Source organism: Leopardus geoffroyi, chromosome A3, assembly GCF_018350155.1.
Source record: "Leopardus geoffroyi isolate Oge1 chromosome A3, O.geoffroyi_Oge1_pat1.0, whole genome shotgun sequence".
In the NCBI taxonomy this organism is placed as follows: domain Eukaryota; kingdom Metazoa; phylum Chordata; class Mammalia; order Carnivora; family Felidae; genus Leopardus; species Leopardus geoffroyi.
The window spans coordinates 31,225,302-31,238,890 of NC_059336.1; the positions used below are offsets into that span (position 1 = coordinate 31,225,302).

Consider the following 13,589-nt stretch of genomic DNA (forward strand, 5'->3'; position numbering starts at 1 on the left):
TTGTCTACGAAGATAGATAAGTTTTCTTTATCTTTCTTAGATAAAATTATCTAAGAAGAAGTGATGCGAAGGTAGGGGGTGGTTTAGGCATTTATTTGAGATTTAAACTAATAACATTTCAGGCAAATAACAAATAACATTTGTGTAAGAATGAGCTTTAAAAAAAATCAACATTACCCTTTCAGAAACGTCTAACTACTTGGTAACTACATGACTTAACCTGGTATTAAAAGTCTACCTGAAAAGAAAGAACAGCAATATTTAGCCACAGAGCAGTTGAGTTTAAAACCTTCTTGAGCCTCCTGGGATACATTTTCCTAAAAGACCTGCTCGTATTATGCACTGACAAAATCATTAGCAGGTGTATAGACCTGTTAAGCCATAGTCGGCAGAAACTCAAACCCTTTACTCAGTGTTAAATACCAACATTTCCTCAAGAAAAAGCTTTGGGCCTTTGATGAATGAATGAATGGATCAATCAGTCAGTCAATCGGTGAGTAAGGGACTCAGGAAATTGCTTCATGCACCAGTTTTTGTAATGAGTCTAGTGATGGCCTTTTTTTTACTAAATTACAAATTACTCCTCATACAGACTATTTCGACACCTTTCTTCCACCTGATGGAGACTTTACCCTTTTCCCCAAAGATGGCGTTTCTCCTGACTTTTTGATCTGCCCAGTGGAGGCAGCCCCAGATGTTCCTTCACCTCATAGGCAAGTTATGCGCATGAGTAAGGACACACCCTTCCATGGAACGTGCTAACTCCTTGGCAAGACTGGGCGGTATGAATGCCAGGTTTGGAGAAATGGAAGCCCTCATTTGAACCTTAGCTTCTGAGCTGCCCACATTACATCCCTGTCTTACTTTGACCTGCTTGCCCTGCTCGGAGGCCTCGCTGGAGCCTTTAAGAACCAGACAGCCCTGGGGCGCCTGGGTGGCACAGTCGGTTAGGCGTCCGACTTCAGCCGGGTCACGATCTCGCGGTCTGTGAGTTCGAGCCCCGCGTCAGGCTCTGGGCTGATGGCTCAGAGCCTGGAGCCTGTTTCCGATTCTGTGTCTCCCTCTGTCTCTGCCCCTCCCCCGTTCATGCTCTGTCTCTCTCTGTCCCAAAAATGAATAAATGTTGAAAAAAAAAAAAAGAACCAGACAGCCCATCCGAATCACACACGTGATGTTTTGGCTTTCCCTCCATCGGCTCTCCTTCCCCTTGGCTTTCCCTCCTTGCACGTATACCTGACCCTTGTCATTGCACACTTACGTGTCACTTGCACTTGGGTCAGATCAGCAGAGACGGAAGAGAGGCATTGGTTTGTGTCCAGTTGGAAAATCTGAGATGCTTCCCGATGGCAGCTAAAGTGAAGGGGCAAGAGGACCCAGTCAGCGCTTGAAATCAAGGAGACCCATGCACTGTTCAGTGAGTATCAGCCTTTCCTCCACACCCCAAAGCTAAGTCAAATGGGAAAACTTGCAGGGCAGAAGGGTCGTGAAAGAAATCCAACAGAACACTGAAGACGTCAACCGTCCCCTCTATCCACCCCCAGCCCCAGCCGTCTCATTGGCAATCCGGGCCTCCATTCACACACCTGTAATAGGTTGCTACCCCCACCCATTTTCACGTCCCTTCAAGAACTGGCTTCATCATCTTCCTCCTGACAGTCATCTCTATAGACTTCTACCGCAAGATCGCTGCCTCCTCTATGCTCTGATAATCCCCGCCTGGAACATCCCATCACAAACACTGAGCCGACAGGCTGTTTCCTGAAATCACAGATACCAGCGATCACGGCTTATGACCATCATGTTCCCAAGCCTAATTTTACAAGGTGTATTCAAATGCAACATGAATCCCCTTTCCTCACACTGTTCCCTCCACCTAGAATGTCTTCCCTGCCCTCTCCACTATTCATACAAGCTCCTGTATATACGTTAAGGCCCAGCTGAAATATCTATCCCTATCGTGGATCCCTTTGTGAGTCTGATGAAGCCTATGGACGCTGCTCAGAATAATATTTTTAAATGCATAAAATAAACATATGGAGGTTACACGGGAAACCAATTAGGCTGAAATACAGCTCTCAAAACTTTTGACACTGACTCAGTTTACATTTGTTCCAAACTCACGAAATAAGATCCACGGGTGCACCTAATAACCCCCATAATTTCACAATGGTAAGTGTAAGGGATAGTTTTAGATCTGCTACACGTACACATGTGAAGGAAGGTGACCAAGTTGTCCTGGCTTGTCCCATGCTTTCCCATGTCCTGGGCGCCCCCTCAATCCCTGGAACACTCGGGACAGCTGGTCACCCAACTGCTGCCATTGTTTATTGGCGAATTAAAAGAAGTCTCCAGTACAGGGGAGCGGCCATGCAGCAGGTGGACAGTGAACACCAGAGCCCTCTTCCACAGCTCAATCTACGTTGATTGAACGACTTTGGGAAGCTGGCAGTTTGTGCTAAAGCCAAACAGACGCCTATCCAATGACACAGCATTTCTGCACCTGAGGATTCGCCCAACAGAAATGAGAGCTTATGTTCACCACGAGACGTACATGAGACTTTTCACAGGAACTGCGTTCATTATAGTCTCCAACAGGGAACACCTCGATGTCCATCAAGAGGTAAATAGATAAATAAATTGTGGTCTGCTTATACAACCATGTATCGTACGGGAATGAGAAGGGAAAAATAACACCTCCAGGCCGCAGAACTGATGAAAGTCACAGACACGATGGTGAGTAAAGAAGCCAGCCACAGGGGCGCCTGGGTGGCTCAGTCGGTTGAGCGGCCGACTTCGGCTCAGGTCATGATCTCCGGTCTGTGAGTTCGAGCCCCGTGTCGGGCTCTGTGCTGACAGCTCAGAGCCTGGAGCCTGTTTCAGATTCTGTGTCTCCCTCTCTCTGACCCTCCCCCGTTCATGCTCTGTCTCTCTCTGTCTCAAAAATAAATAAACATTAAAAAAATTTTTTTTAAAAAGAAGCCAGCCACAGAAGAGCAGGTATTGCATGATTTCATTACGGAAGTGGGTGAAACCAACGTGGGCAAAAAAGTCGGGACCATGGGTGCCCTTTGGGTGGAGGGTAGCTATGAAGGCTTGGAATATCCTGCTAATTACAGAAGGTGGTTCATTTTGTGGAAATTTATTGAATCGTGCCCTTAAAATGTGCACTGTTCTGCACGTAGGTTATACTCTGATAAAAGGTGTTTTTTTTCTCTTTAAGATTATGGATCCCCCATTCCTATATCCTGCTAGAGCTCGTCCCTGCAGCTATCGGTTCCAAGAAGTGACCTGCATTTTCCAGTTTGGTTGGCTCTGCAGCTCAGAAGCTACTTTTGCCCAACCGAGTGTGACCTGTCTCAACGGTGCTCCTCTCTTTCTCCTTTCTCTATCACAGACCCAGCCCCCGGCATAAGCCTCCTTGGCCTCTGCTAGTTGCCTTCACACAGTAAACGCTTCATTAGTATTTCTGGCACGCCAATAGTGAACGTGCTAACACACGTCCAGGTGTTAACGAAGCCTTTGGATCTTAGCTTACTGGCCTTTATACTATTTCGTGGGAAAGATTTGTATTGGAGTCTGTGATGCCAACAGTGTGAAGCAATGTTTGATAAGCCTTAATAGTGGTGGACTGGGGGGAGGCATGAGACCTCTTACACAAACATGGAAACAGATTCTCAGTTGAACTTCTGTCTCTGCCAAAGATGTCTGGTAAATACACCATTTATTCTCTGAGATGGAGGGCAGCTTACACGATGGAGAAGGTTAAGCTGTCCCTAACAGATGAGAGCTGAAGTCATTTGAGGCAGAAGATGGCAGGGTGGGGATTCGAACCTGGGTCTCTGGTTCCCACCCCCTCTCTTTGCAGCATCTCCAGCGCCTCCCCTGAGAACGAAAGTCAACCCGAGTAACAAAGGGGTCCCTGCCCTAACACAATAGCTAGCCCCTTTCACCTGCTCCAGGTAGGCAGACCTTTCTCCTTTTGGACATTTTCCTGCATGTCAGGGAGAGAGGACAAACTGCCCATCAAATCATCAAGTTAATTATTCATCTTAAAAACATCAGAGACAAGTGAGAAAAGTGGTGGGCGGCCAAGTGGGGAATTCCAACATGGCGGCCGAGGCTGGCACTTGCTGCCCCTCTTGGGGTCTCCAGGCTGGAGTCTCTCTCCTTTCCCAGGGCACCCCATTCTGGACCACCTGGAAACACAGCCTTCCCCCCATTACCTGTGCTCTAGAGCTTTGGTGGCTCTCTGTCTTCTCACTTACAAACATCCTATTCCACGAACATCTGGGGACGCAAGATGAGTAACTGCCTTCAGTTTTCCCTGATATGCCATGAGATTCCTCAGCTCCCAACCCTTTTGCACCCCCTGCCCCGCACACGTCATCACACCTCCCTGCCCTGAGTCAACTCCACACAACCCGGTGCCCAGCACCTGCTGCCATCTGGGCAGGGAAGGGCAGGGGACTACAGGGGAAATGACACAAGCATGTGCTTCCTCTGTGGCCTCCAGTTACACTTCTAGACAGTTATATGCCAACAGAATTCCGGCTACTGCCATGATAGCTCTTCACAAGGTGCCCTTGATTTTTCAAAAACAAATTCTAAAACTGTTGCATTTAACCCTGTAAAATTTCCTCTTGCTGCCTCTGTGTGACCTGCTGTGATTTGGAGGGTTCAGCCTGCCTCCTGGCACACGGCCCGCCTTGGCAGCTGTGACCCGTGTGTGACTCTGGCTATACTGTCCTCAACCAAGTCACAGATAGGAAGGGATATGAGGGAATTCCTGTGCTTCTAGATCCTAGGCACTGCGCTCTGTGTGGGACAAGTGAAACATGGTCCTTTGACTTCCGGGAGCTCAAATGAGCCCATAAACAGCAAGGGTGCCCTGTATGACTATTCGGCTCTGTGGCGAGAGCTATGGGACCCCCAAAGGAAGACACTTGTCTGTGATTAAGAAAAGAGTGGGGGCGCCTGGGTGGCTCAGTCGGTTGAGCGTCCGACTTCGGCTCAGGTCATGATCTCACGGTCCGTGAGTTCGAGCCCCGCGTCGGGCTCTGTGCTGACAGCTCGGAGCCTGGAGCCTGTTTCAGACTCTGTGTCTCCCTCTCTCTGCCCCTCCCCTGCTCACGCTCTGTCTCTGTCTCAAAAGTAAATAAACATTAACAAATAAAACGGAAAAAAATTTAAAAAAAAGAAAAGAGTGGGCAAACTATAGGAGAAGGTGGTCTTTTTTAAGATTTTTAAAAATGTTTTATTTATTTTTGACAGGGAGAGAGCATGAGCGGGGGAGGGGCACAGAGAGAAGGTGGGGACAGCAGATCTGAAGTGGGCTCCATTTCGACAACAGCGAGCCCAACGCGGGGCTCGAATTCACAAACCTCGAGATCATGACCTGAGCTGAAGTCAAACACTCAACCAACTGAGCCACCCAGGTGACCCGGAAGGTGGTATTTAAAATCTGCCCAAAGCAATAATCAGAATTCTAAGAATATAAAAGCTGCACACAGGCATATTTTATGACCCAGCAAGTCTACCCCTCAGAGTTCACACACGACACAACAGCAATCCCATTCCACCAAAAAGCACATGTCAGAATGTTCACAGTAACTCCTGGCGAGAGCCCAAACCAGAAACCACCCAAATGCCCACCGCCAGGGGAACAGAGAAGAAAATTGTGGAGGAGTGTCCCAACGGAACGGGCAACTGACAATGCAGGTGACTCTACAAGACCCAAGCTGAGCAAGGCAGCCACAAAAGATTGTTTACATAATTCTCTCTATACCAAGTACAACCATAGGCAGAGCTCATCTAGGACGTAAGGAGTCGGCACAGTGGTCAGCATAGGCTGGAGGGCAGGGACCCAACGGGGAGACAAAGAGGCTTCGGGGGTGCAGTCACGTTCGGTTTATTTTTCTGGGTGTAGGTTACACGGGTGTGTTCAGTTTGTAAAAATGCACAATGCTGTGCCCTTAGGATATGTTCAGCTTTCTGTGAATAGTAGACTCCAGGAAAAAAGAAAGAAATTGATGGGGTGCCTGGGCGGCTCAGTCAGTTAAGCATCCGACTTCAGTTCAGGTCATGATCTCGCGGCTTGTGAGTTCAAGCCCCGCGTCGGGCTCTGTGCTAACAGCTCAGAGCCTGGAGCCTGCTTTGGATTCTGTGTCTCCCTCTCTCCCTGCCCCTTCCCTGCTGGCACCCTGTCTCATTCTTTCAAAAATAAATAATAATTAAAAAAAAAAAAGGAAGAAAGAAAGAAAGAAATTGAGTGCAGCTAGACAGCTACACAGCGATCTCATCAGTATTATTTTCTGAAACACGTTTCAGTTCTGCCATTAGGCCATGAGCTGTTTTAGCTGGCCTTATCCCTCCTTTGGCACAGCATATAGTCCAAGCACATAACAGACTTCTCTTCAAGAAGCCAAGATATAGTGGGTGATCTTCCTACTCACTAACCCTTCCGGGTACAGTTTGGCATGGCACCTTGTGTCTTAATGCCCACTCTATTTAGAAATGCCCTCCAAAGGTCAAGATCTAATTGAACTAGGAGCTGAAATCATAATGACCCACTGGTGCATTCTAGACCTCAGCCTTTCTCTGTCGATTTTTTTTTTTTTTTTTTTTTTTGGTATCCACATAATTTTCTGCTGCTCATACAGTCTAGAGAAATCCATCAGAGTCCCTTGCATCATGGAGCACCCAACCCTGTGGGATCGGTCTTGTTCTCCCTGTTTAATCAAGGATGCTCCACATTCAATGATATTCCTCATACAACTCTCAATGCCAGAAGACACAATTCACTCGAACCTGGCCTCTCGGCTCACGTAGAGACTAATGGTCTCTCACCAATTCCTCGGCTGCTTGTTTGTACATCTTTGTAGGCAGGGAGCCGGTGTCAGGCAGGATTGGGGCAGTCCTGCACTCTCTGAGTGCGAGTAACAGTTTTCTCGACTTGTTTGCAGCTTTCAGAGCCCCTCCCATCTTCTCGAACATTTCCACAGTCTTCCCTGTTCCTCTGTGCCTCTTTGTTTGCTGACGAGAGGAATCTGCAGCCTCATCAGCTCTGCACCAACCTCCCACCACCTCCTGGGCAAAGTCCTCCTCAGGAAAAGACTAGAAAGAAGAATGGAGGGGCCTGGAGGTGCTCGCACCCGATGAGGACGGGCAGGGTGGACAGTACACAGAGTTCAGGGCAATGGGCCCACGATGGGAGGGCAGCACTGCCTGTGGGGCTGGGTGGCCTTGAGCCTATCTGGCCCCGTGACTTCACAATGTGAAGGAGCTGAGCTGGAGTATTCGGAGCTCTTTCCAGCTCTAAACACCCCAAACCCTAATTATGACCCTTGTCTCTGGATAGTGAAATATTAACATGGTTTTTTTTTACTTCTTCTCTTCGGCATTTTGCAAATAGTCTAAAGTAAGTTTGCAATACTGAAGTGTGTGTGTGTTCACAGGACCAAAAAGTCTCTGATTCTAGAAAGAAAATGGAAAGGTTTTTTTTCTTAAGTTAATGAAATAGAGGCACCTAGGCTCAGTTGGTTAAGCGTCTGACTTCGGCTGAGGTCATGATCTCGCGGTTCATGAGTTCGAACCCATGTCAGGCTCTGAGCGGCTTTGAATTCTGTATCTCCTTCTCTCTCTGCCCCTCCCCTGCTCGTGCTCTGTCTCTCTGTCTCTCCTCTCTCTCAAAAATAAAATAAAACATTTTTTAAAAGCCTTAAAAAAGAAGGAAGTGAAATAAAATTTAAAAATAAAGGCAGAGGAGAAAGAAAGGCCCAACTGGAGGACCCAAATCCCAGCAGGGACAGCATTGACCTCGGGGGTTTCCCACCTCCAGGGTGAGAGGTCTTTGTAACCTCATGGCGCCATCTGCTGGTCATCCTGGGACAACCGCTTCAGCTTATTCGCAAAAGGGGCTTTGAGGTGAATCCAGCCAACATCGCTGGGCATTCGGGGGGATATAGATCACATTCCATTTACAGGCTAATCTCACGCCGTCCTTTCCTCCAGAATTTACTTTTGATTTCGCATGACAGTAATAACTGTAACCAGGACACCAGAGTAAGTCCCTTTTGTACAAGGAATGGTCACCGGATAACTGCACACGGCCCCTCCTGCCTGGAGTGGCTGGTTCTCCAGATCCTCTCCCCTCTGCTCTTGAGAAAACTCACTCCCAGCCGTCTTTGAACAGTGTCGGTTTCATCTCCATGTGTCTCTGTCCTGTGGGTTTCCATAGATCTTGACTTTTTGGCCTTGGATTAATTCGGAGGCTCAGGCATTCCTACATGGACCAAAAACCTAAAATGCTGGCCAGGCCTCTCGCGGGTCCCTCTAGAACCCTGCTTTTCTACCTCCGCAAAGGGAGTGGGGTACCTCACTCCCTGGCAGTCTCCGCTGGGAGGGGACCTGTGGCCTGGCTGATCTCTCACCCTCTTCCCCACCAGACCCTGGCCACAGAGGCTGCCCAGCAAAAGCCCCCTTGCTATCTGAGGCTGGGCTTTAGGTGTAGGACAGCATGCATATCCAGCAACACCCTCTGTTGTAGATACTGGTGGGAAAGTGTCTCCCCTCTAACACTGCTCATTCCAGTTCTACAAGGCACCTCTCAAAATACCAGCCTTAAAAATAGCCCTAACCTTGGGGCGCCTGGGTGGCTCAGTCGGTTAAACGTCCGACTTCGGCTCGGGTCATGACCTCACGGTCCGTGAGTTCAAGCCCCGTGTTGGGCTCTGTGCTGACAGCTCAGAGCCTGGAGCCCGTTTCAGATTCTGTGTCTCCCTCTCTCTCTGACCCTCCCCCGTTCATGCTCTGTCTCTGTCTCAAAAATAAATAAATGTTAAAAAAAAAAAATTTAAAAAAATTAAAAAAAATTTAAAAAATAGCCCTAAGCAGACTCTGGACAGATGTATCCATTCACCTATCCAGCTGGGGCATTGTGATATAGTAATGGTCCCAGTTCTTGGCACAGAGCTTCTAAAACCTGTGAATTTCCTGAGTGAGGCGGCGGCGGCGGCGGGTGGGGGGGGGGGGATAGAAGTATCTTTGGTTATAATATTTGGCTTGTGTCCCCGTTACTGGCACAGAGGGGTTTGGAGAGCTTCCGGGTTGGTGAACTCATCAACATTCAGGGATATAGTGCCCCCACACTCCGTGGGGACTCCATGGGGACAACTGGAACCCTCCAGACCTTGCCCTGCGAACTTCATCTGGCTGTTCATTTGTTTCCTTTATAATGTCCTTTGTGATAAACTGGTAACGGCTAAGTAAATAAGTAAATACATACAGACATACATAAAAGAAAAGAAAGTAAAATCAAAATCAAAAGTAACTCTCAAGTCTTTCTGAACTTCGTCAAGATCTTCACATGGTGTTTATTAGTAGAGAGTGATGAGAAGGTCTATCCTCAAGGCAGAGGAGGGGCTGGGAACCCCTGATTGGTCCTGCCCGGGAGGGGAGGGTTGCCATATTTGGAGAGCAGCGGGGATGCCGCCTCCCCCTGCAGTTCCTACATAGGCAGGACCGTGCTCTGGAGGACAGTGCTGCTGAGGCTCCAGAGACACACTTCCAGAGAGATCCCAAGGTAGGTGGGGAGCCGGAGTTCGCGCTGGGTTCCATTTCTGCGGTCAGGGTTGCTCATTTCTAATCAGACTGCAAACCATGCCGGGATTTCTTTTCTCCCACCCCCTGGCGTGGGTCGCCAGTCAGGGGACACATAGGAATGTTGGGGCATCACTGGTGTTGCGTGTCTGCTTCTGGTGTTGACAATAAAATGCTATTTTACGGTTGGCTGGTTGGGATTTTCTTTGTGCTTTCACACCCTTGTCCATGAACATGAATTTCTTTCTCGAGATCTCTGTGCTTTCGTGTCTTTAGCTTGACACACCTGTAATTTGTCTTATTATTCTTATTTAACATTTCTCCTACCAAGGAGTCTGGGCTGAGGGCACGGGGCGTGATTAATGAATGTTCGCTTCATGCTCGGCTCTCTTTGGAGAAGGCTGGTCTGAGGTCACTGTGATTAGGGAGCAGTGGGGGGTCAGGTGCCAGAAGCCTGGGTGCTCAGGCTGCTGCCGGGCGCACTCATGCCCTCCCTGGGCCAGAGACTAGACCATGCCTGCAGGGAAAGAGAGGTCACCAGGCATCCAGAGGGGACCGCACTGCGCTTGCGTTTTGCCTTTTTTCCTACGTAAGAACCAGCATCACACTGGAGTTGGACATTTTAGCAGAGGTGGACAAGTCACTTTGGGAATATGGCAGGGAGCAAGTGTTAGGGGCTAAGCGAGCTAACTTTTCCACCTCCTTCAGCTCTGGCACGAATGGACTCACGTAAAACTTCATCTAGGACACGGCGTAAGCACGCCTGGCTCTGGTCACTGTTCCTGCATTTCTGATCCACACCGACAAGGGTCCAGGTCCTGGAATGCCCTGAACAGTTGACCTTGGGAAGTAGATTTCCACAATAGCTATTGTAGTTTCAGGAGCCAGACGTGACAAACTACCAGACTCGGGGGCTGAGGGAAGGGGGAATATCCCCTGATGTCATCAGCAGCCCTTCAGATGCCCAGGGGCCACCCTGACCCTGGACCCTCGGCTCTCCCCCAGGCCCTCATCTCCTCTGAAATTCCTCACGAGCCCTGCTCTTTGCTCAGCTTGGGGGCCGTCGGTGCTGCCCTCCGTGCCCGGTGAGTCAAAAGCACAAAATCTAAGCACCGTTCCCTCCTGCAGCCCAGAAAGGCCATGATGCATGGAAACTGGGCACATGGGAACAGTGTCAGACAGACCTGGATTCGAATCCACCACCCATTAGTGTGCAGCCTTGGGCCAGTGACTTACCTACTCTGAAACCCAGCACAACTTTCATAAGATGGGAATGATAACGTACCTACCCCACGTGAGAATTAAGCTAGTCAATGCCAATGGCTGCCACTTAGTAAGTGCTCAATAAAAAGCTAGGCGACGGGGAGGGTGGGGTCACGCCGCCCTCAGGGGTGAGACTGGGAACGTCGTCTATAACACATCTTGACCCCCTGACACAGGAGGCCGGGGGTCTCCTGACCACGCTTCCGTCTCTCTCTCCCCGTCATTACCATAAAGCCCTTTAGGGTCAGCAGCCAGGTGACTTTCTTCGAATGGATAGCAGAATGCACCAGGGCCAGAGCCAGCTTAGGGCAACAGAGAATAAAAAGGGAAGGTTAAGAATACAGTCTGTGCACGGAAGCCTGTGGTTCCAACTCTTCTGGGTGCTTTCCTCCAGAGATCCCTTGTTTTCAAAGACTTGGGAACACCAAAGAAAACCTATACGTATTATGTCATTACTCATTTATTTTCCCATGCATATTCAAAGGCTTTCTAATTGCCAGTTGTAGCTTCTTATCTGTATGAGAAAACCAGATCTCTGCCCTAAGTGCATATAATTTCAAGCAAAAGCAAGAAACTGGGGATTGGCTTAGCCAGTACAACCGGAGCATGGGAAAACTATTACGGTTTTGGAAAATGTGAACGGCGTGAGGTTGCATTCCTTGCTTAAAATCTCCTGCACACAGGAGGGGGGCAGGGGCGCCCGGGAACCCCACCGGAGAAAGTAACCATCCCGGCCTTTGCTATTGCAGATCCTGACACAATGAGGAAGCATCTGGGCGGATGCTGGTTGGCCATTGTCTGCGTCCTGCTGTTCAGCCAGCTCTCGGCAGTCGAGGCAAGAGGCATAAAGCACAGAATCAAGTGGAACCGGAAGACTTTGCCCAGCATCTCCCAGGTCACGGAGGCGCACACGGCTGAGATCCGCCCTGGGGCCTTCATCAGGCAGGGCCGGAAGCTTGATATCGACCTTGGCGCTGAAGGCAACAGGTACTACGAGGCCAACTACTGGCAGTTCCCCGACGGGATCCACTACAATGGCTGCTCCGAGGCCAACGTGACCAAGGAGAAGTTTGTCACCAGCTGCATCAACGCCACCCAGGTGGCCAACCAGGAGGAGCTGTCCCGCGAGAAACAAGACGACAAGCTTTACCAGCGGGTCCTGTGGCGGCTGATCAGGGAGCTCTGCTCGGTCAAGCACTGTGATTTTTGGTTGGAAAGGGGAGCGGGACTTCGGGTCACCCTAGACCAGCCTGTGATGCTCTGCCCGCTGGTTTTCATTTGGTTTATTGTGACATAAGCTTGCAGGCAGGCTGGCAGCCACGGGGAGGGGGGGGTGAGCAAGCCGCTGAGTTATTCCAGTTCCTCTCCTCCAGACCCAAACCCCCACGTGTCCCGAAGGTACTGAGGAAGCAAGTATTCCCACGGGTACCCGTCTGCTTTTGATAAATGTGTGTGTACCAATCCCCTCCAGGCTCTCCCGAAGGGCGGCCTTTTAATCACCACATTCTCAGGTCCCAGCGGAGGGTCTGGCACACCATCTTCCGCAGTAAATGTTGGGTGAACAGATAAGAGAACGAGCCAGGGACCCTGCCACGCGCGTCACACTATTTCCGGACCCCTCTTAGAGGTAGGTGCTATTCCCACTGTACAGATGAGGAAACGGAGGCTCCAACGGGTGAAGTGGCTGGAGAGTAGCAGAGCCAAAATTCAATCCTTGCTTGTCTCACCCCAGATTTTCCTCTCTGTGCAATCCCAGAGCTGTCTTGTGATCCCTTCCTTACTGCTTGCAAGACCCAAACCCAAACACAGATTTCTGGCGAAACCGCAGAAACCCCACTTTTGGAAATACGAAACGGTCTGAACTGATGGCCATGTATCTTAATACCTGGTTACATGGAGGTTCTATTTAATTCTTCTCATCAAACTAAGATACAAGAAAGGGATTAAGCGGACACAGAAGTAAAGCTAGACAAAGGCCCAGAAATCACAGCGTAAGGCGATCTTGCCGGGCTGGTTCCCAGAGCAGACCAGATGCACAGCAGGATGTGACCACGGCACAAGGGTTTTTGTTTTGTTTTGTTCTGGTTTTGGTGTTTTTCTTTTTGTTTTCGTTTTTCACAAGAAGGATAAGTATTTGCTCTTCCTGGCTCTGAACTATTGTCTGGATTTGAGAAAGTATTTTTAATGGACATATTTGCTTTCTAATGTCCGTTCCCCCAGCCCTTTCTGTATCTCTCTGTGTATATGCATATGAGAATCTTTAAATATACTCCCTTTACACGGGTACCGTGCCAATTTCTGGCTGCTTTTTTACTCCCACTTCGGTGAGGGGCCATTTCTGTGAACCACTTAGCTCTACAAAAAAATAATTCCTTGCCAAAAAGGTTCAAGAGAAGCTACGTCTTTAGGGAGACCCGACAAAGAACTCACTCATGCCCTAAGCAAGAGGAGATATGCCACTTATTATCTACTTATTAGTTACATATAGATATTACAAAATGCTAGTAGTTAATATTAGTTAAAAATAAATATATTACAAAATATGAATAAGGCTTAAGTACAAATAATGAATCTAATAATGCTCTAAGATGCCCCAAGAGACCCTCTGGGGTGCATTTAGAGACCCCCCCCTCCTCCTCCCCAGGAATTGTTGAACCATATTTGGACGCACCAGCTGCTGAATACTATCAATTCTCCTTTAAAGAGAGTCTGTAAGGGGAGAAAAATGT

General features: G+C 48.9%; 1 protein-coding gene across 1 annotated transcript; it reads left to right on the forward strand.

Moving 5' to 3' along the window:
• Positions 1–9,482: 9,482 nt before the first annotated feature.
• PRND (prion like protein doppel) lies at positions 9,483–13,155 on the forward strand. Its single transcript, XM_045445212.1, has 2 exons — positions 9,483–9,580; positions 11,610–13,155. The coding sequence occupies exon 2, from the start codon at positions 11,621–11,623 to the stop codon at positions 12,155–12,157; it is 537 nt and encodes a 178-aa protein (XP_045301168.1). The 5' UTR covers positions 9,483–9,580; positions 11,610–11,620; the 3' UTR covers positions 12,158–13,155.
• The last annotated feature ends 434 nt before the right edge of the window (positions 13,156–13,589 follow it).

Coding starts and splice junctions, on each gene's coding strand:
- PRND (XM_045445212.1), top strand. CDS start 11,621: ATGAGGAAGCATCTGGGCGGATGCTGGTTGGCCATTGTCTGCGTCCTG.